The sequence below is a fragment of the Pteropus medius genome, unplaced genomic scaffold (genome assembly GCF_902729225.1).
Source record: "Pteropus medius unplaced genomic scaffold, Ma_sr-lr_union100, whole genome shotgun sequence".
Classification (NCBI taxonomy): domain Eukaryota; kingdom Metazoa; phylum Chordata; class Mammalia; order Chiroptera; family Pteropodidae; genus Pteropus; species Pteropus medius.
In genome coordinates, this window is record NW_024348242.1 from 5,291,923 (window position 1) to 5,315,225 (window position 23,303).

Sequence of the window (23,303 nt, forward strand, 5' to 3'; positions counted from 1 at the left end):
CCGTTTTACAGATGGGAAAATCAAGGCCCAGGTCCCCAGGGATCTGTGTGGTGTCCTGCCAGGCCTGCTGACCACACCCATTTTCTTGAGGCCTGGACTCCACCTTTTGCGGGAGGCTACGGCACCCGAAATCATTCCTGAACGGTTTCGCGCTCCGAAAAATAAGAGTCTGATCTTTTCCTTCTTCCCTGGTTGGTTCCCTTCCTCCAGAAAAGCAATAAAAAGGGGGCATATTTCAAAGGAGGGGAGTTCGGTGAGACTTCGCAAGGAAGGCCCCAGCTCTGGCATTCCCTGCCGGGGGGGTGGTGTTAGTGACCAAAATGGAAAAGGAATTATTTTAGCCCCCGAAGTTTTCAGTTTCAGTTAAGTTTGTAGTGTTCCCGATGCCTTTTTTTTTTTTAATTCAATTATGAAACATTTTAAGCATTGAGAAAAGCCAAAGTTTTGTTGACTGGCTCATGTTTTTGGAAGAGTGCCCAGGAGGTGATGGAAAGAGGGCAGAGCAGGGCGCCCTGTTTACTTAGTGCTGGCTCTGGAACCCTGATGAGCTTTCACTGAACCCATACTTTTTAGGGGAGCTGGTGACAAGCTCTGCCCAGGAAACTGAGGAATGCAGGGGTTTGGTCCCTGCTCCTAAGGAGTTCCAAGGTGAGTGGTCTGTGACCTATCGGGGCGCACTTTGGAAAAGATAAACGATTCTAGCGTTTTTCTCTTTTGCAAAGGAGAGAGAAAATTCCAAGAGTCTGTGGTGCCCCCACTCCCACCCCATCCTGAAAGCTGCTGGGAAACTATTTTTATGTTGTCTCTTTTTATCCCATTGGCTCCTGTAAATAGTTGAGAGATGGCAGTGAGAGAGAGAAAAATGCTAATTGCAACCTGGAGAGGAGAGAGGGATGGTCCCTTAAGGGAATGGGTGGTGCGGGGCCTTGGGAGGCCAAGGGCTTTGCGGCTTGGACACAGGTAGGAAGTGAGTGCGTGGGGAAGGGGTGCTGTGGGGGGTGCCAGAGAGAAGCCTCTGCTGGAGAAGTTTAAATGACGAACCAGTGGTTTGGGTGGGGGACAGGGTGTGGAGGAAGGGACACCTCCCTTATGCATTCTTAATGCTGCTTTGGAATTTCGCCTTCAATGCCTCTGGCAGAGGGAGATTCCATTTTGATTCATCCCAGACAGTTTTCCCCCACTCTGGGTCTAGGGTTAGAGACAGGGTTGCACCCCAGAGCTGGTTCCCGGCCCCTCTTTGCTTCTGGCTGGGGTCGCTTTGTCCTGGAGGCTGGAGAGGGAGGGAGCTAGAATTAGCATCACCTCCAAACGCAGGGAAGCTAAGCCGCAGAACGGTAGAGTCAAAAGTCTTTCTCTTCATTGCCAATTGCAATTCTAGTCATTTCTCAGCCTCTTCCTTGGGTTCAGTGAAGGATTGGGGCGGGCCGGGGGATTCAGTGGGAGAAGAGGAAGTATGGAAGGAAGAAGGTCCCTAACTCCCTTTTCTGAATACCCCCACCCACAGCCACACCTGCACATTCACACTTACTCTTTAAGGCAGGGCACACCTGGCTTCATGATTGGGACAATAGCTGCCTAGCAACTCAAGACGGTGGAGCTTCTTGCTCTGTAAGAGTCCAGGGCCACAGGGAACACAGGCTGCAGGGGTCAGGACACCTGGTTCTCCTCTGGGCCTCGCCTGGAGCCTGCTGGGCTGCGTCAGAGAGGTCATCTCACCACCCCGGGTCTCAGCGACTCCATCTGCAGCCCTCGTGCACGATGATGAACCTGCGTGCAAATTCTTATGACACGAGTCAGCAAGGATGTAAAATGGCATTGTAATTACAGTACTCTTTAATTTTGCGACGTGATGCCTATGGACAAGATTTGGAGGGGAAGATAAAAAGAGTTAAGTTAGCACGGCGGGATTACAGATCAAAAACAAATCTGTTTTAGTATAAATTAAAACCAGCCACAGGCTCGAACTTGATAGCCACTGGAGCGTTTTCTTGGCAACAGCTTCCGTTTGGGGAGCATTTTCTGTGTGCAGGGGCCGGTGCTGTAGGTGAGGTAGGTATTGTTGTCCCCAGGGTCACATGGCTAAGGAGAAGGGATGTGCACCTGATCACAAGGTTCCACCTCTCTGGGAGCCTTCGATCTCACGCCTGTGCTCTCCAGAGCACTGTGCGATTGTGGACTCCCTGTGCTCCGGCCGCCTCACCGGCGCAATAAGCACGAGAACAGTACCTAACTCATAAAGTCGTCGTGACGATTAAACGAGACGATACACGCAGAAGCCTCCGCGTAGTTCCTGGCACTTGGCAAACTCCGCCGAAGTCTAACCATCAGCATTGCCGCATCCGCGACAGCCATGGCTGCTGCTACACTGATGTGATTCTTGCGTCGAAAGTGCGAGTTAGTTTCTTCCCTTCGCTCTGTCTTGTTCATCAGCCCTTCTCATCTTTGACTTTTTTTTTTTTTCTTTAAGATTGAAAAGAGAGAGAGACTTTGGAAGCTCTGATTTCTGCCTGACTGTCAAGGTGAAGAGTGTCTGGGTTGCCAGGGGACAGGCCGCTGCCTGGCAATTGGGCCTGGTTGGGAGCCTTAAGGCATAGGAAACACCTGGCAGGGAGCTTAGTGGAGAAGCTTTTCTGTCAGTCTGCCCCGTGTCATTGATGAGTCACGACACTTCATTGTAAATGACAGAAAACCAAGTGCAAACTAATTTAAGCAAACATGGGAATTTATCAACTCGTGTAGTTAAAAATTCCTGGGGTACGTGAGCTTCAGGCATGGCTGGATCCAGGTGCCAAACAATGTCTCCAGTGTCAGTTCTTCTCCATCTGTTGCCTCTCTTCCCTCTCCGTCGATTTCATTCTAAGGCAGGGTTCTCCCCCACCTTATTGCTCAAAGTTCCACAAAATCTTAGAGTAAGACTTAGTAGACAGACTTGGGTCACACATTTACTCTTGAATCAGTCACTTGACCAGAACAGTTGATGCTCAGTTGACCAGGCTCGAGTCACATGGGAACCCCTGAAGCCACTGGTGCAGACAGCTCTGTGCAGCCACCTTTCCTATGGAAAGACGGGTTCCCATCATGATCAGACTGCTGTTATCAGACTAAGGGAGCAGAGATTCTAGGCCTAAAGAAAGCTGACCTGCGAATGGCGTTGGGATGAGTGAAATAAACAGTGACCTCTAGTCAATATGTATTGAGTGCCAGTAGTATTCTAGAAAGTTCTAGGTCCTGGAGTTCAGCAGTAAATAAGAAGGGCAAAGCTGCAGCTCGCGGAAGTTAAATCAAATCCATGTCTTCATGCCCGGATCCTGTGCATTTCTTTCTGAGCATCGTAAGACCGTGGCTTTGCTCTCGCTCCTCTCACACAGGTGGCGGCAGTCCCAGGAAGGCAGAGGAGTGGGCAGAGGAGTGGGCTGTACGTTTTCCCCTTTGTTAGAGATTTTGGCCCAGCCTGAACTTTATTCAGGACACAGCACGTGGACGTTGCAAGACCATACCTGAAAAACTTAGTCCCTTCCTGAAAAACCCCAACCAGTTTTAGCTCTGCCTGGAACCACTGCATGACTTCAGGGCGAATCAGGAAACCTTTCTGAGCCTTCATTCTCTCATGGGTGAACTGAAAGGGCTGGAGCAGGTGACCACTGACGTGCGCTCTTAGCTCTAACATCTGATGAGCCTCAGAGCAGGGCCCGCAGGGCTGAGATAGGCCACAGGATGTGGAAAGGGGGAGGGCATGTAAGGTGGCGCTCAGCCTGTCCTTGGTACTCAGTCTGTCATGTTGGGGAGGCAGGGGGGAGTGGTGAGGACTGTGACATGCTGTCCAAAGCGGCAGTGAGTCGTTCCCGGGAGAGAGCATGGGTCCCGTGCACTCAGAGTGTCCAGTTCTTCAAGAGACTGGACATTTTGGTTTTTATATGAAATCTCTCAGCTCTGAAATGTTAGCATCTTCAAATAGTTTTAAACACAGCATAGGCTAAGCAAAATACGTCAGTGGCCGGATGTCACCTGAGAGTCCCCATTTGCCACCTCTTTGCTCTAGAGACTGTGATGGGCATGGGGATCTGCGCATTTGAAGGCTGGAGCTGTTTCCCCTGCTCTCTGCCAAGAGAGAGCCTTCGTCTCTGGGGAGATAGTTGGTTTCAAAGAGTCCAAACCAAAGAGCGTTCAAGAAGAGATGTCTGTAAGAGTTGGTGTCACTGAATCTGATAAGACTGCTTGGCTGGGCCAAGGTCCGGAATTTGAGATGTTCAGCTGATGTCAGAGCCTTTGGCGCTGTGGCTGAGGCAGCCGAGCCTCCCCAGTCTCCTCTTTAAACCCCAAGAAATACCTTCTGAATCGTGGTCTCTGAGGCAGCCAGCTTCTCTGGTTGGGGAGCAGCGTTAGTTTGCTGGGGCCGCCATGGCAAACTACCACAAACTGGGTGGCTCAGACAACAATAATGTATTATCTCACCGTTCTGGAGGCCAGAAGTCCAAGATCAAGGTGTCAGCAGGGCGGGTTCCGTCAGAGGCCCTGAGGGAGAATCTGTTCCGTGCCTCTGGCCTAGCTTCCGGTGGCTTGCCGGCAATCTTAGGCGTTCCCCGATCTCTGCTTTCGCGTTCTCATGGCGTTCTCCCCGTGTGCAGATCCCTGTCCAGGTTTCTCCTTTTTATAAGGACCCCAGTCATATTGGATGAGGACCCACCGAAAAGGCCTCCTTCTAACTTGATTAGGTCCATAAAGTCCCTCTCTCCAAATCAGGCCACATTCTGAGGTCCCGAGGTTAGGACTCTAACGTATCTTTTTTAGGGTGCACTTTTCAACCCATAGCAGGTACTGCGGCTTTGCCCTGGGACACGCCCCTTCTGCTCTCCATCAGCTGCCCACAAAGCTCTGGAGCTCTGGCCCCTCCAGCAGCCCCCACCCCGCCCATTCCCACCCCCGTCACTCACGCTCACAGTCCTGGGGGCCTTCTTTCCTCCGCTTCGAACAGGTTCCTGCTCCCCACTCTCCCTGGAGATCTCAGCCTAAATATAATTTCCCCACGCGGCCTTCCTCGACTGCCTTCCCATTCAGATCGAAAGTGGGCCACTCTGTTCTCTTGGATCTCATCCTGGTTTTCTCCCCCAGTTTGTGCTTATAGAGTCACTCGCGTGCCTACCTTTAAGAAATCATGTTTGTTTTGTTTATCCAGAACATAGTCGGTTCTCAGTAATTGTCGAAAGAAAACACAGATGAGTAAATTTCCTTTAGGACTTCCCTGGGCCTCAGTTTCCCCAATGAGAGAAGTTACGGCTGGCCAAGTCCGCTATCCCAGGGAGCACATCCTCCCTGGCCTTGGCAGGATCCTTACAGCTATTTTGGACCCCTTTTGTTGTCCCTTGGCATCAGGGGACCCTGCGAAGGGTGGGACTCGGGTCAAGCATGTCCCTGGCACGCTCACTGGCACGCTATGGCTTCCATGGTGGCTCGTCATCTGGTGAGCAGGTGCAGGTTGGAAACGGCCCCCAGGAAAGGGGAATGCGTTTCTGGGGTGCCTGTGCCACTTGGCTTCCTGGCGGAGGAAGGAGCGCTGCCTGTCATCCTGGCCCAGAGCCCAGGTCCATCTGCTCTAGGAAAGGTCTGCTTGCTGCATCGAGCTGCCCTGCGAGAGTGGAGGGGAGCTCGGGGCTGCCAGCCCAGGGCGCTGGGGGAGGCCTTTGGAGCTGGACGAAGGACCCAGGGTTGGGGCAGAAGGCTCAGAGGAGAGGCTCTTGGCATTTTGTTAAATCCAAGCATCTTTGCAGAAAGGTCCTCTCCCTCTGGGGCCCTGAAATCAACATCAAATGCTTAGCTGTCCCTCCATCGCACAGGGCCTGTGAGAATTAAATGAACCAGGCAGAGCAGTTAGCTACGCTGGGCGCATGGTAAGTGCTCAGTTGGATGCTAGCTATTGCTGTGATTTTGCAAACCATTTTTTTGTACAGTTCTTTTCTCTTGGGGAGATCATTGATAGGTTTCATCAAATCCTGATAGGACCTGTGACCTTATAGGGTCAGAACATTGGCTTGGACTCTGCAGGGGTCAGTGGCAGAAGGTCTTATTCATCAGACCGAATGGCCATGCCTGCCAGGCCTCACTGCAGACCAGCGGCTGCCAGGTGGCCTTCAGGAGGCACCCATCTCAGTCTCAGCCGGTGCATATCTCCTCTCCTCCCTCCTCCAGACCTCAAGGGCCAAGGCCCCTGCCAGACGCCAGTGTTTCAGGGAGACTGATTAAAAGCAGCTTTGCTGGGGGCGGATAGCTTGGTGTCCTTGGCCTGGAGAGGAGATCGATAAGCAATTGTTTTTTCTTTTGGCAAGAAGAAAAAAAATTCTCCATTAACTTTCTCAGGTGCTGGCAGACTGGTTTTCTTTTCAGGAACTCTGCAGCCCTGCCGGAAGTGGCTTTGAGAGGGAAGACAGGCCACTTCAGCTGCTCCCTGCCCCGGGGGATGCGGGCCCACATGGCCGTGGTTCTGGAACCCATAGAAGAGCAGGCATCGGTACCTCATAGTAACATTCTGGACTCAGCCTGGCAGATAGTAGGCATTCGGCAGGTATTTCTACAAAGAATAGCTTTTTGAGCACTTAACCATGTACCGGACAGGATATTGAATGCTTACCTCATTCAATAATCTCATGACTATCAGGCAGATGCCCATTTTATAGATAAGAAAACCGAGGCCGAGAGAGGCTAATTCTCTTGTCCACGGCCAGCCCAAGCAATCGAACTCCAGGGGCACTGCTTTTCCCTCCTGAGAGACAAGGATCATAAGAAAGATATGCAGAGTAACAGCAGCTGGGGCCACAGAGAACATTGAACTTGAGTTGTATGCTTTCACTGACAGGGAAGCCAAGACAGGAACACAGTTAGTGATTTCTTTCTCAGATACAGTGACGGGGAAGAGGGTGGAGGAAAAGGGAAGGGACCAACCGCTCCCTCCCCTGCCTCTCATCCCAGCTCCTATCATGGCTACAGTTACCTTCTGTCTTTTAAAAATTCACTTCTGAATTTTTACTTTTTCAAGTAAATGTAAATCCAGTGCAGAGTAATTCCCGTCCCCACCCCACTTCTGCAAAACGGGTATTTTCTCTTGAGGCCGCTGCTACCATTTTCTCGTGTACCTTTCCAGAAATATGTATGCCTGTGCATTTATGTGTGCAAGGTATGGCCTCGTCCCCTCTCCGCCAACAGCAGAGCTAAAGCTTTGGTTTTTATCCCATGTAACAGTGTGTCTTGGAGCTAATTCCTATTAGGATGTATAGAGTCACCTCTTTTCAAATAAATGCATGGTTTTATCCCGGGATACAGGTATAGCTCATTTTATTCACTCCATCCCCTATGTTGGATCCTTTCAAACCCAATCATCTTGTACGTACATCATTTTTTACATGTGTGAGGTTGTCCATAGGATAAATACCCAGGTGTGGAATTGCTAAGTCATCTGTGCTTTGGGGATTTTGCTAGATATTGGTGAATTTCTCTTCGTTAGGATGGTGCCAAGTTATACTCCCCACAGCCTCACTAAAATAGTATTATTATTATTACATTTTTTGTCTTTGCTCATCTGATACTTGAAAAAGGTGGTTTTCATTGTAGTTTTATTATTATTAATTTCGGTCAAATGTACATAACAAAATTTACAATTTTAACCATTTTTAGATGTATAATTTAGTGACATTAAATTCACAGCGTTGTGCAACCACCACTACTTCCAGAACTTTCTCGTCACCCCAAACAGAAACAATGACTCCCCAATTCCCTTCTCCACCAGCCTCTGTTCTTCTCTCTGTCTCTGTGAATTTGCCTATTCTAAGTACCTCATATTGGCAAAATCATACAGTATTTGTCCTTTAATGTCTGGCTTGTTGCACTTAGCATGTTCTCAAGTTCCAGCACATGTCAGAACTGTATTCCTTTTCATGGCTGAATAATCCAGTGTATGGATGGACCACATTCCATCATCAGTTGTTGGACACTTGGGTTGTTTCCACCTTTTGTCTATTGCGAACAATGCTGCTGTCTATCAATACGGGTGTCTATGTATCTGTTTAGACCCCTGCTTTTAATTCTTTCAGGTATATACTTAGGAGAGAATTGCTGGGTCATGTGGTAATTCTGCGTTTGACTGTTTGAGCGCCCACCAAGCCATTTAGTTATGGTTTGAATTCTCCTTACTATAACTGAGGCTGAGCATCTCGTTGCACAATGGGGTCTTTTGTTCTTTCGCTGTGAACTCTGTGTTCATAAATCGTTTTGGGACACCGTGGCTATTTCCTTAATGCGTTTCCATGAGAGCAGGGACCCCATCTGTCTACGTCACTGTCCAGATTGCCTGACATAGAAGCTGGTCCATAAATACTTGTCGTAGGACTGTCCCAAGAGGGCAACTGGCATTTCTCTGCCTCTCGTCCAGGTCCTCCAGGGACCACTGGCTTTCTGCTCCCATCTGCACTTCCTCTCTATCCCCTCACTGCCATCCAGTGTTCTCAAGAGATAATTTTATTTATTCATAAAATCTCTCTACTCAGCACTTACTGTTTTCCTGGCCTCGTGACGTGGGTGACAGCACGAAGCCGCCACCGTCCGCATCTGCAGATGTGCTCCCTGAATTCTCGTGGCACCTGTGACATTTGTCCGGCAGAATTTGTCAAACACGTGAACCAAAGGTTAATATTCTGTCCTAGAGACGGAAGGAGTTGACAGTCTAAAGGGAGTGTGTCAATCTTATTTTCTTTTAAATTTACATAACATAAAACTAACCATTTAAAACTATACAATTAAGTGCCACTTAGCACATTCACAATTGTACAACCACCACCTCTGTCTAGTTCCAGAACATTTTCACCACCCCGAGAGGAGACCTGCGTCCATTAGCAGTCACTCCACCCCTCTTCTGCCTAACACCCCCCCAGTCCTAAGTGACCCCTCGCCCACTTTTTGTCTCTATGGGCTTGCCTATTCTAGAAATTTTGTATAAATAGAATCATACAGATGTGACCTTTCGGGTCTGGCTTCCTTTACTTAGCATGATGTTTTCGAAGTTCTTCTAGATTGTGCCACATGTCAGTACTTCGTTCCTTTTTAGGCCTGAAACGTATTCCATCGTGTGTATCCACTACATTTTGCTTATCCATTCATCGGTGGATGGACATGGAGGTTGTTCCCTTCTGGACACTATGACTAATGCTATTTGGGTATAGACTTAGGAACAGAATTGCTAGGTCATGTGATAATTCTTTGGTTAATTTTTTGGGGAACCACCAAGCTATTTGACATCAACGTTTTTGACCTCGTGCTTGCCTTGTCTGGCAGGCACCAGCTGGGGGCCGAATTAGGAAAACGTTAGATAATAGATAGTCGAGCCTGGCTCCTCAGACGACACAAACTGCCTTGACTCACACTCCCTGGGCACCTGTCTGTCCTCTGATGTGACCCCTGACCCCCATTCTCAGTCGAGGATCCTGGGCTGGGAGGCTGGACTGCTGTTCGCGTGGGCTTTACCGTAAGGGACCTTGAACAAACCCCTTTCCTTCTCTCGAGCCCCAGTTCCCCCATTTTCAGAATGGGGCTATTATCATAGCCAACCAACAACCTCGGGTGCTTGCGAGACGATGCCGATGTGTGGAAGATGTTTCGTAAACTGTAGAGTGCTGTCTGAGTCGCTGCCATGGTGAAGTGATGCAGCCCAGATGTCGCCACGCAGAAGTGTTCCATTTAGCCTGCCCAGCATTCAGAAATATTTGAAATAATTGCAAAGTAAAAAAAAAAAAAAAAATCAAGAGAACTCGTCTGACATCTTGGGTTTAGGGCTTCTCTTGAAAAACAGTTGGCTTGAGCTGGAAGTGGCTGTGGCCTCTATAGGAGGCTTTTGCTGTTTGGGGGTTTTCTCATACTTGGCTCCCACTGGAATTGAATTTGGAATTCTCGTTATGTGTGTGAGGAGGGGCTTTTAAAATAAGGAAATGTGGGGTGTGTGCTTCTGTATAGTCTCAGAGATCAGATCACATCATGTTTTGCAAGATTTTTTTAGCGTGTCAACCCCAGGCAGGTGAGGCACCAGCTTGGGGCAACAGGAGAGGGCGCCCCCCCCACACACCCTGGTTTGGGGGTGGCTGACCCTTCCTCTTTCTGCAGGTGGCGCCGCTGCCCCATGGGAGTGCCCCCGCGTGTCCGTGTTGGACGAGGTTGGCGCACGCACCATGTCATCATGCGTCTCTAGTCAGCCCAGTAGCGACCGGGCCGCCCCCCAGGATGAGCTGGGGGGCGGGGGCGGCAGCAGCAGCGAAGGCCAGAAGCCCTGCGAGGCCCTGCGGGGCCTCTCGTCCCTGAGCATCCGCCTGGGCATGGAGTCCTTCGTCGTGGTCACCGAGTGTGAGCCAGGTTGCACCGTGGACCGCGGTCTGACCCGGGACCGGCCCCTGGAGGCCGATGGCCGAGAGGTCCCCCTCGACGCCGGCTCCCAGGCCCGGCCCCACCTCTCCAGTCGCCAGCTGTCTCTGCAGGAGCGGTCGCAGCTGGACGCGAACGGACGCTGCGTCCACCCGGTCCAGCCCCCCTCGCCCGTGGGCTCCCCGCAGTCGTCGCCGCGGCTGCCCCGGCGGCCCACGGTGGAGTCCCACCACGTCTCCATCACTGGGATGCAGGTGCGTGAGCCCGTGTTTGCTGGGGCCCAGGGGTCTCTGTGTTAGGTGGGCTTCCCCAGAAGGATTCTTGATTTGGGAAGTGACCCCAGGAAACCTGGTCCCAGAGAGAAGCGAGAGGGAAGGGAAGTTGACAGAGGGTGCAGTTACGGAGCGGGCTGCCACCATGGGCACCGGGGCTCCACCGTCTGGGGGACCTGGGAGACAGGTAGAACAGAAGCCTCAGGGTCATCCCACCGGAGGCGCAGGGAGCTGGGGCTTTCGCACCAACTCCTGGCAGCCTGGTGAGGGCGGCTGAGGGTGGGTGACTTGCCCTGAGTGTGGGCAGAGCCGCTGTGGGGTTCAGAACGAGCTTCTAGCAAAGAGATGCAAGTGCTGGCAGCTGGAAGCTATGCTAGGGGCTCTGAAATGGGAGCAGCAGGTCCCCAAGAGACCCCTCGACCTGACAGCATGGCCCCTACTGCCGAGTGTCTGCCGGCGCTGTGTTCAGCGCTGTGCGTGCGTTTCTCATTTGATCCTTACAGTAAACTTGGAGGTAGCTTGGGACTCAGACCCCCACCTGGTTCACGGGGCCCTGCGCCTTCTGCCCCGCCCTTCTCTGCCCGCCCCCATGTCTTACACTTCCACTGCCCAGTGGCAGGGCTCCATCCTCACCCACCGCCTTATACACCTCATACCCACACTCATTCCCTCAGGCCTGTGCCTTTGCTGTCACCTCTGTTTGGAGCCTCTCCCGACTTTGCAAAGTCACCCGATGTCTCAGTTCGAATGTCACTTCCTCACACAGGCCTCTGGGACCGCCCTCTCTAAGCAGCCATCAGCCCTCAGGCCCTCTCTGTCCTGTCTCCCCATCGACTTTCTTTCACAGCGCTTGTCACCATCTGATTATTTTGTGTGTCTAGTTGCTCGTTGCCTGTCCCCTCTCAGCCGGAAGGTTAAGTTCCATAGGAAGTCTTACCCACCACCGTGTCCCCAGCCCCTCTGACAGTGACTGGCACATGGTAGGAGCTCGAAAATATTTGTTGAGAGAATGAATGAATTTAATTAAGAGAAGCCTGGAAATCAGAAATGGTTTTCGAAAGTGGTTGACATTTAACTGCATTTCGAAGGCCGGGTAGAACTTTCATAATTGGAGATGGGAACACACAGAAAAGAACACGCGGGGGGAGGTGTGCGGCGTACGCAGAGGCCCAGAGGCAGAAGGCATGATGTGGGGAGAAGGGCAGCCAAGGGTTCAGTTAGCTGGAGTATGGGGGGCACTGTGGCATCAGGGCTGGAGGGACAGTTAGAATTGAGTCAGTTTAGAGAAACATAGACCCCACCCCCAAAAAAACACAATAGGGGTTCTTTATCATGTAAAACAATTCGGGAGCTAGGTATTAGGGACTGGAGTGAAGGTTCTTTTGTTGCTTTTGTCCTTAAAACCTCATGGTCTCAGGATGGCTGCTGTGGCTCTAGCTTTCACAGCTCTATTCCAGGCAGGAAGAAGGAGCAGGGAAGAAGGACAAAAGCTTTCTGCCTCCTAAGCCAGCCCTCTTCCCTGGAAGCTCTACTCAATTACTGCCTACCTCTTGCTAGCCAGAACACAGTCACTTGGCCACCCTTAGCTATAAGAGAGGCTAGGAAGTGAAGTTTTTTTCAGGACTCAGGAGAGTGAAAGCAACACTGGAGAAAAATGCTGGAAACAACTTAAAATGTCTACCAGCGAGGGGAGGGCTCTGTGAGCCATGGACAGCAGGTCAGAAGACACAGGTCACGTGTACACTCTGACATGGAACTACCTCCAGGGAAAGGACGTTGAGAAATGAGTCAATGTGACACCACGTATGCCTCCTCATACCCCATTCCAAAACAATACACTGCTTTCTACAGGTGCCTGTATGTGCGCATTTACATAGAAAAAGGCCTAGGAGTTTATACACCAGGCAGATATCAAGGTTTGGGCAGGAGAGGGCTAGATGAGGGTGGCAGGTGCCGGGGGGATGTTGGGTTTATCGCTAATACCCAAAGTTCTGTTTCCGTCGCGTTTCTTTTCCCAGTTTTACCTCGTGTCACTTAACATCTCCCCCTCATTCTATTGAGGTACGATGAAAGGAAAATAAACTGCATGTTTTCAAGTGTATGATAGGATCAGTTCTGATGTATACGTACACCTGTAAGACCATCACCCCAATCAAGGTCACAGACGTTTCCAGCACACCCAGCAACGCATCCCTCCCCCGCACCCCTTTCCCCCGTACCTGCAGACCTGCTTTTTTATCGTTACAGATTCGTTTGCAAGTTCTAGGGTTTTGTGTTAGTGGAATTGTCGAGGATTTCCTCCTTTTCAGCTTAGCTTCTTTCGCAGTATAATGATTGAGATTTGTCCATACACCGACCGGCATTTCCTTCATTTTCGCTGCTACATAGTATTCCATCGTTTAGATGCGCCCCAGCTTGTTGATCCATTTACCCGCTGATGGACATTCAGGTTGTTTCCAGTTTGACTTTTACAAGCAACACTGTTACGAACATTTGTGTACATGTCTTTGCCTGGACACGTGTTTTCATTTCTCTTGGATAAATACCTGGAAATAGAATGGCTGGGTCGTATGGTGGATGTTTGTTAAGGAACCGTCAAACTGTTTTTTCAAAGAGGCCGCATCATTCCAAATTCCCACCATACGTTCTGACTAAACTAAATGTTTTAGCTCGTCTAATGGGTGTGGTTTTAATTTACATTTCCCCATGACTAATGATGTTGAGCATCTTTTCATGGGCTTATTGATCATTTGTATCTTCTTTAGAGAAATGTCTTTTGAAATCTTTTGCCCATTTTTTAAATTGGGTTGTCTTCCTATTAATGAGTCGTAAGAGCTCTTTGTATATTTGGCTCATCTTTCATTTTCTTAGTAGTGTCTTGAAGAGCAAAAGTTTTAATTTTGATGCAGTCCAGTTTGTCATTTGTTTCCGTTTCTGTTTTGTGCTTTTTCTGTATTATCTAAGAAACCTTTGTCTGTCCCAAGGTCACACAGATTATCTCTTATTGTGTCACTTTATGTTTTTCTAGGACAACATAGTCATGGATTACTTGTTTAATTTAAAATTAAGTTTTTATAAGTGGGAACGACATTTAAAAAATGGTTATAAAAAGAGTATGTACTGTTCATTGATTTTTTCGCAGCATACAGAAACTGTTGTTAGAAGGCAGGCTAGGGGTCACCCCGGAGGAGGCCAAGTGACTGGGAGGTGCTTCCGGAGAGCTGGGAATGTGTTCTTTTTTGATTCGGGTCTGGGTTACAAGTGTTTTGTTTCTTCGGTAAAAAACTTTTCTAGCTGCAAACTTAAAATTCGCATTCTGTGTGTTTCTGCTTACTTTCCAGGATTGCGTACAGCTCAATCAATACACACTGAAGGATGAAATTGGAAAGGTACGTCTCCTAGGAGCCAGGCTGGTTTTCCACATCTAACGGGGTGGGGGTGGGGCTCCTAGAGCTGGGAGGGAAGAAAGAAGAGGGGAGGTTGGGAGGGAGGGTTTGTGATTTATGGCCAATTTGTTTTGTTTTGTTTTCACGTCATGATCTTAACGTGTTTCTGCAAAAGCACAGAGAGTGTCCAGGGAAATCCCATATCACTAGGGTGATAGTTAGAGTCCCCCGCTGCCATATGAGTGTTGGTTCTTCCCCCTAAGATACTCTCGCATCTACTTTTGCTTTTGTTGCTGCCAGTGGGCAGAATCACTGCAGGGGTGAAAGGCTCACGTGCCAATAGAGAGCAAGTGAGTAATAAACGAGCACAGCGTGCTGGGTGTAAGACAGTGGCATTGGCGAGGGCTCCGAGCATGGAGCGGGCTAGGTGTGAGCGTGGAGAGTAGTGAGGTCTGCGGCGAACTGTACCATACGGAAATGACGATGGCTCCATATGGTCAGATCTTTTGATTTTTTTCAAAACAGGCTGATAATCTGGATTTTTATATCCAAGTTTTCTGTTTTTTTTTTTTTTAAATGTTGGCAACTAATTCAAAACTTTCTAAAAACGGTAGGTCCAACAAAATACAATTGCAGGGCAGATTTGGCCAGTTTGCAGCGTCTGTCTCAGGGTCCTCGTTTTGCAGATCATGACTCTGGATAGTATGTCATGGTCCTCTCCCTTTATCCAGGGCTCCTACGGCGTGGTCAAGTTGGCTTACAACGAAAATGACAACACCTACTACGTGAGTATCCACATCCCGCTTCCCGCCCCCATCCTCGTCCAAAGAAAGAGCCTCCGTTCCAGCACTCAGCTTCCTGGAAGCTTTTCTTAGCCGTCGCCTCCTTTTATTCTTAGATCGCATTCCTTTTGTGCATTAGGAAGGAAAGTGGCATTTCCATTTTACAGGTGGAAATGGGGAGGCGAAGCGATGGCCCAGGAAGAATGAATGAATAAATTCAGCCGATGTCTTATATCCCGACTCTGGGCTACCATTTCTACATCCTCCCATAGCACCGACATTCGGGCGGTCGTGAGCCAAAATGGCCCTGATCGCTGAGGCTTCGGAGTTAGTCCGATGTGGATTCACATCCTGGCTCTCTCATGTGCCAACTGCACGACCTTGGACAAGTGACATAACTATTGAACCTCGGTTTCCTCGTGTGTAAAACAGCCAGTCATACCCCTCCCTCGCCTGTCATTTCATTGCATTCATGTCTTGGTGGCAGTGAGTCCCAAGAGTCACGGCCTCTCAGATGGTAGAGCTGACCCGGAACCTCAGAAGCACCCTCAGGGCTGAGGGGACCCCATAAATCCAGCTTCCATGCAACCTGGAGTTGCTCGACCCCCTTTGGTGACAGGATTCTCATGACATTTTCTGAAAACAGCCAGGGGGCCAGGAGCTCCGGCGGGCCTGGAGGGAACGCTCCCGCCGCCCTCCTGCCCGCTTTGGCTGCGATGTGGGGTCTTGGTCTTTTCTCCCACAGGCGATGAAGGTGCTGTCCAAAAAGAAGCTGATCCGACAGGCGGGCTTTCCACGTGAGTTTGGTGGGTCAGGCGGGCCTTCGTTCTTAGGGGCAGGGGCTGGGGCAAGACGATAGGCCCCACTGAATGGTGTCCCCTACAGAGAGTGCCCTGGGTGGACACCCCAGAGACAGCGCTGGGCCGCCTACTGAGGTTCTTAAATTCATTTTTATTAAAAAAATATTTATTAAAATAATACAGGTTTCCAGCCGAAACTGGATTTCGTTAACCAATGTCACCATAAAAAAAAAATGAATTAAAATAAATAAATAACAAATAAACAAAAATAAATAAAATAATGTAATATAGGTTTCAAGTCAAAAAATCCGTTAGAAGAAAACAGTTGGACGGTTCTTCAAAACGTTAACCATGGAGTTACCTACCCTGTGACCTAGTAATTCTGGTCCTAGGTGTATATACCCAAGAGAATGGAAAACACATGTTCGCACAAAAGCTGGTACATAAGTGTTATAGCAGCTCTAGTCACAGTAGCCAAAAGGTGGAAACAGCCCAAATGTCCGTCAATGGATGATTGGATAAACAAAAGGTGGTCCATCCATCCAATGGAATATTACTCAGCCGTGAAAAGGGACGAAGCACTGACACACGCTACACCATGGAAGAACCTTGAAAACATGCCGAGTAAAAGAAGCCAGACGCAAAAGGTTGCATATTGTATGATTCTGCTTATATGGACTGTCCAGAATGGGTCCATTCACAGAGACAGAAAGCAGATCGGTGGTTTCGGGGGCTGGCACTAAGGGGAGCGAGGGAAGACTGCTAATAGGTGTGGGGCTTTTGGGGGGTTGGGACATGAAAACGTTCTGGATTAGATAGCGATGATGGTTATACAGAGTTGCAAATGCGCTAATCGAATTATACATTTCAAAATGAATTTTAAAAAATTAAATACAATGAGGTATTTGAACTATATCAAAAAAAAAGAAAGCCATCAGAGAGCAGGAGGGCTTATAACAGGTTCCTGCCGTGCTCCCTCCCCTTACAGGCAGCCCCCACGTTTAGCTCTTTAAGGAGCTGGTAATTAAGACGTGTGGTTGAATGGTAGACCTGCAGATGAGCGTATGAGAAGCTGCTCCAACATAAGCTCCCTGCCAGCATCGCTGGGCAAAGTGTCGGCTTGGGCCATAACCAGAACGTAGATAAGAGAAAAGGTAAACCCCCTCCGGTGACCAGGATCCTGGTTTATCCTGCTTATCTGAACTTTGAGACAGATACCCTCGCGTGTCGTTACTTTTCGACTTATCGACTTGGGGCACGTACTTCTGACTTGCTCTGGAGACGGGTGAGGATTTCACGCGCTCACACCACTCCTTACCTTCCGTCCCCAACCAGACGACGAAACGCTCCGGCGATGTTTCGCTCCTTGTCATGACCGCACTCGTCACTTCTCTCCAGCAGTGCAGCAGGTGTCTCCAGACTCCTCGCTTCGTCGACGAGGCCGTTAGCGCCCTTCCTCCTCCTTAGAGCTCCCCTTTTCTCCTTTCACGTCCCGCTTCTGACCCCTGCCCCTTTGCTCTCACGTCTCAAGGCAGATCACGTCTACGTTCGGTTCTGTTAATTACAGATCCGATTACATACAGTGTGACATAATAAGCGTTTTCACTATGGGTCTTTCTATCATTGTGACCTATAGATTGTCAGTCACTGCAGGGCCAAACAGGGAACTCATTCATTGCCTTTCTTTTAGTGTGGTCTTTTTTTTTTGTCTCTTCAGTTCTTATTTTCCTATTTCTGACTTCATTTTATGTCTCTGTTCTATTCATGAGTTAAAGAGATGAGGGGTAATGTTTTCGTCCATCTTATGGGAAAGCTGAGACACAGAGAGGAAACGTGATTGCCTGACCCTGGGATGTTGAGATTGCCAAGCCAGACCCCAGACTTCTCTTCCCCACACCTCGGTGAACTCCAGCCCTCTGCAGGGGAACGTCTCTTTGCCCTGACCCTGAGATGATTTGTGTCTCCTTCAGGTCGTCCCCCACCTCGAGGCACTCGGCCAGCTCCGGGGGCTGCATCCAGCCCAGGGGCCCCATTGAGCAGGTGTACCAAGAAATCGCCATCCTCAAGAAGCTGGATCACCCCAATGTGGTGAAACTAGTAGAGGTGAGGTGGGGGGCCCCGGAGGAGGGAGAGGGGCTGGCGTGGTCCAGCATCGGCTCTGTTATTACCCAGACGCCACCCAGCTGTTTTCCAGGGGCAGCCATACCACATCCGACAGCCCGTTGCAGGACCGAGTCGTAGTTACTGCTCCAGGCGCCTACGCCCGTTATTTCATGCAGTCTTCACCTGTCCCTAAGACTATTTATCGTTCCCATTTTACAGATGAAGAACCTGAGGCTCCTAGGGATACTGAGGCTTCCCTTCACCCATTTCTGTCTCTTCGGAGTCGATTCTCTTTCCGGGACACATATGTGTAATTGTAGCACAAAGACAGCCACAGACATGTAAACAAATGGGCATGGCTGTGTTCTGATAAAACTTTATTTACAAAAACAAGCAGAGGGCCGGGTTTGGTCCGTGTGCTGTAGTTTGCCAACCACTGCTCTAGATCAGCAGTTCTCATACTTTTTGGTTTCAGAACACGTTTATAGCCTTAAAAATTATTGAAGACCCCCAAAAGCTTTTGTTTATGTGCGTCATATTTACCACATTAGGATTTAAAACTGAGAAATCTAAAAAATTATGTATCAGTTTGTTTAAAACAATAATAATCCTACTTCATATTAACATAAGTGATCTTTTTATGAAAAATATATTTTCTGAGACAAAAAACGTAGTGAAAAGAGTGGTGTAGTTTTACACTTTTGCACATTTTTATTGTCGTTTTTAATGTCTGGCTTAATAGAAGACGACTGGGTTCTCATATCCGTTCCTGCATTCAGCCTGTTGTGACATCACGTGTCACGTGGTTTCTGGAAAATCCGTGTACACTCGTGGGGAATGAGAGTGAAAAGGCAAATATTGTCTTAGTATTAAAGGGAAAATAGTTTCGACCTCGTGGACTCCCCGAAAGCATCTTGGGGACTCCTAGAAGTCCCTGGACCACATTTGGAGCACCTCTGGTCTAGGTGGCAAGGACAAGGAAACCACGTGTGATAAGGTCCTTTATTGAGTGTATGTTCATAGCGTTGTGGGAGGACGAAGTGGGAACAGCCAGCTCAGCCTCAAGGGGCTGGGGACGGCTTCTCAGGGGAAGTGATGTTTGCGATGGCCCAGTTGTTCTGGGTGGAGAAGACAGGGACAGGCATCACGGGGCAGGAACGGCATGTGCAAAGGGCCAGAGGCCTCTATTTGGTGGAAAGGTGCACCCCCGCCTTTGGTAGGTGGGAGGGTCAGCAGCCGCACCTCCTGGAGTCCACTGGGTTCAGAACTCTAGGTGCGCCAGGCCCTGGGTCTGCCTTTCTGCACAGGACAGGGCTTAGGGCTCCAGGTTGGCTGCCCCGGGCCTCTGCCTAGGGTTCACCCCTTTCCCAAGGCTCCTTCCCTGTGGACCTCGGATGGCTGGGGAAGGCAAGCGTCATGCGGAAGGAGGCAGGAGGACCGGTCTAGCCAAGGAGGCTGTTTTTGTTTCTTTCCAAAGAAGAGAGATGTGGCTTCAGGCCATCACCACCTTAACGCACAGACGCTTGAGTTGGCATCTTAGAGGAAGCCCCAGGGCATCGGTTAGCAAGATGCCCCAAGGCATTGGTTAGCAACGGCTCTGGGTCCTGTCAGGATCTCCCTTCTCCCCACTGCCCTGTGACATGTGGCTTCTCCACCGAACAAGACTGTTTGCCAGCCTGCCTGTTTGTTCCTGCATCAGACATTTCCCGAGCACCTACTAGGGCACCAGAGAGACAACCAGGGAGGGTGCAGCCTGGTGCCTGCCCTTTGGAAAGAAGGAGAAAGATCGAAATAGTGATAAGAAGGAAGCGGGAGGGTCTCGAGAGGACAGAGAGAGGAAGTGCTGTGGCAGTTCCAGGCGGGGAGATGTCACTTCCTGCTGGGGGATGGAGATGGGGACAGGATCTGAATTTTTACCCTTTGGACCACTTGTCGTCTCCTAGGCGACAGGTGGGATTTTTGTTCAAGCCGAGACATTTCCCGGGAGGAATTTGCCCCCTGCCTTTTGCAACCTCCTTTCTGGGTGTTTTGGGCCCTTGATGGTTGGGCTAGAAGGTGCTCATTTTCCAGGTGGCCTTTGGGATCGCACACTCGGGTTTTTTTTCCTGTGCCCTTCACCGTTAACTGGGAAAAACAGAGGAAAGTGCAGCCGTCCCGTTAGCAAACGCAGTCACGTGGACGCGGCTTCCTGTCTGCTCATCCCGTTTTTTCTCTCTTCTCCTCCCTGTTCCTTGTCTCCGGCCTGTCTCCCACGGCTGTGCCAACAGGTCCTGGATGACCCCACTGAGGACCATCTGTACATGGGTAAGACTCGAGCCCTTGCCTTCTGCCACCCTCGCTCAGGCAGCTCCCACCAAGGACAACTTCCCCTTTCCCGCTCCAGCTGGGCCCCGCAGTGAGCCCCGTAGAAGGCTGCACCCCTGATTTGAAACAGGAGGTAGAATGGAGTTCTTGCTAAGACTTTCTTCATCTCTCTCCATTCCTTTGCAAATATTTATCGAGCGCCTGCTATATGCTGGGCACTGCACTAGCCACTGATCAGTATGAAAGGCAAGGCCCTACCCTTGTGACGCTGACCTTCTAGTCAGGGAAGACAGGTCGTCATCAACTAAATAAAACATAACTTCAGATAGGTGCTCTGAAGGTTAAGTAGGGTGACGTGGGAGAGTAAGATGGAGGGGATGCTTCAGATAGGAGGTGCCCGTTCAGCACTTGCATGTCAAGGACGTAGTCCTGTTACATCTGGGGAAGAGTGTTCCAGGCAGAGGGAACAGCAGGTACAAAGGCCCTGAGGCCGGTGGGAGCTTAGTGTGTTTGAGAGAAATGTGGCAGGGGCAGAGTAAACCAGAGAGAGGGGTAGGGTTGAGGATGGAGGGCCCAGGAGGCTAAGGTGGGGCATCTGGAGCCTGCGGGGACCATCGAAGGGTCTGGGCACTGCTCACAGAAATGGAAAAACTCAGGTGTGTCCTCAGAGATCTCATTTTTTAAAAATGGTGAGGACGTGGGGCAGCCCTCAGTCACTTCTCAGCATAAAGGCTGCTGAGGGCAGGCTAATTCAAAACTGGGCAGCAGGCTGTTGGGCCCAGGAATAGGTGATCGGCAGGTCACGTGTCTTGGTACTGTCTGGCCTGGGTGGGCATTCAGACGAGTCCGTGCATTTTGAGCAGGCCCAGATGACGGCCAGGAAGGGCATCAAAGAGATGATAGGGGTCGGCACAGCCAAGGCCAGCCTGGAATCAGGGCTCTCCCGGATGAGCATGGGGATGATCCTTTCTGCACAAGGAGTGATCGATCATAAAGTAATGAATATGATTTGAAAATAGAGCTCAGAGTTCATCTTCCCCTATTGCGGCTGCTATGGTTCCGTTTTGAGGATGCTGTTGTTGCTTTGGATGTTTTACTTTTTATTTCTCCTCCGGGTTTTTATTATGAAAAATGTTAAGCCTACAGAAAAGTTGAAAGAATACTGTAATGGATACTTGTATACCTACTACCCAGATTCAACAGTATCTTTTCGTCATGTTTGCTTGATCCGTCTAGCCACCCATCCATGCATTTCTCTGTATTTTTTTGCTGAACTGTCCAAAAGTGAAGTAGCAGATGTCATCACCTCTGAAGAAGTCGATGCTAGTTCCTTAAGAGCATCTCGTATTCTAAGGGCAGTCCATATTCAAATTTTAGAACTTTTAAACAACTTCCGTTACAGACAATTTAGAAGTTGTACAGTAAATAACATCAGATATGTTAACGTGAAACAATTATGGAGGAAATATTATAAAGATGTGAACATTACAGAATCGCAATATTTCCCAAATGTGGTACTATCACCACTTTAAATACATGAGACAATTTTAGGTGGCACACAGACAAACATTTAAAAAGAATTTTTAGATTTAACTTACTGTTGTATAAGAAAAACTATAACCAGCACAGTAAAAGCACAATTTCGTGGATATCGTTACCTAAGATAAGGCTAACAATTTTAAAACTGAGTCTATTTAAAGAGAAATATCAAATAATAGTTTACATGGTACATAGATATAGCCAGATTATGAACGTGGTAGGCAAATAAGTGAAGTTTGGGGAAATATAGCAGAAATCATAAAGTGTAAAAGGTAGTTTTTGGCCCAGAATGGCATCTTCAGGCTAATTCACTCACTCAGGGCCCCAGACCTGACATGGCTTTGGGCTGTTTCTGAGGAGGTGGTTTGTTCATTCAACAAACATTACAGTTGTCAGGTCCTGTTCCAGGTTCCTTAGTGAACAAAACTCAAAAGGCCCTGCCCTTGGGGTATTTTATCGCTCTAGTGAGGACAGACAGACGCTCAGTCACTGAGCATTTTGTGTAGGCTTCGAAGGTGACAACACCGTGGAGAAAAGAAACCTGAGCAGGATCAGGGAGCCAGGAGTCCGGGATGGGGGACCGGGAAATAGAGCGGCTCCTCAGGATGCCTCACGGAGGTGACATTTGTGCAGGACAGTGGGGACCAGGTAACAAGGACATTTTACCGCCTCGTGAGACCTTGCCTTTCACTCTGAGCGAGAAGGGAGCCATTGCGGGGGCCGAGCAATGGAGTCCAGTGATATGTATCAAAAGAACACCGCTCAGATCCTTGGGAGGTCACCTGAGTTTGAACCTGGAGAGAGTTTTTCACTCCTCGAGGTGCCGCTGTGACAAGGAGCCATGCTGCCCTTTGGTATTTGATTCCAGAAGTTCTGGAAATCTTTCCTGGGTACATGCAAGGCCCGCGGCAGGTATGGGTAAGGGGCCTGCAGCTGCAGATGTGACCCTCAGAGGGCCGAGAACGTGATCAGCATTTCTAGAGGTTAAAAAACGTCCCACCGGCCGCTCAGCCCCAAGCGTGATTAAGCCGTTAGTGACTGCAAACAGACCTGTTTCCGCAGGCCAGCTTCCCCCATGCCAGCGACTTGAGGGGACTCGGGGGCTCTGGTGGGTGGGAGGAAGGTGCAGAAATTCCTGAAGCTCTGGTGGGTGGGAGGAAGGCGCAGAAATTCCTGTAGCACCTCTTGAAAGCTGACACTTACAAAACCCAGGCCGGTTAGGCCAGAGCGGAGGGACCAGCGAGCCTGTCTGTGGGAGCCTTTCAGTACTGTGGCCCTTGATTTTGCCACAGCCTGAAGCCGCGGTGGATCCACCCTCCCTCCGGGTTTGCCGGGTGCTAGTTGATGAACCTGAGGACATGGGGTGGGCCCGGGGGTGCCAAGTTCCTTTTCTGGTTAGAGCTGTTAAGCCTTCCTTTTGTCTGAGGAGCTGGCTCATTCCCCCTTGGCTACCTCAGCCCTCGGGACCTTCGAGGAATCCTTTGCTTTCTTCTATACACTCACTCTAGTTTGGGTCGATGATTCCGGAGCAACAAACAACTCCAAAGTCATTCTCTCCTGGATTTCGAAATCCACCATACCATTTTTTCACTTCTCACAATACAGCTTTACATTTGTACAAGCAGAACAAAATTAAAATAACTATGCCATATGACCCAGCAATTCCATTCCTAGGTCTGTACTCAAGAATTGAAAACAGACATTCATACAAATACTTGTGCATAA

At 49.5% G+C, this 23,303-nt stretch overlaps 1 protein-coding gene across 1 annotated transcript in view; it reads left to right on the forward strand.

Annotated features, from left to right (window-relative positions):
• Positions 1-23,303, forward strand: part of CAMKK2 (calcium/calmodulin dependent protein kinase kinase 2) — a 45,009-nt gene that overhangs the window by 3,689 nt on the left and 18,017 nt on the right. Inside the window, 7 exon segments of the mRNA XM_039879397.1 lie at positions 10,138-10,646; positions 14,006-14,053; positions 14,782-14,835; positions 15,578-15,629; positions 17,603-17,635; positions 17,638-17,735; positions 20,003-20,039. Coding sequence (XP_039735331.1) covers positions 10,203-10,646; positions 14,006-14,053; positions 14,782-14,835; positions 15,578-15,629; positions 17,603-17,635; positions 17,638-17,735; positions 20,003-20,039 — 766 coding nt within the window. The 5' untranslated portion in view covers positions 10,138-10,202.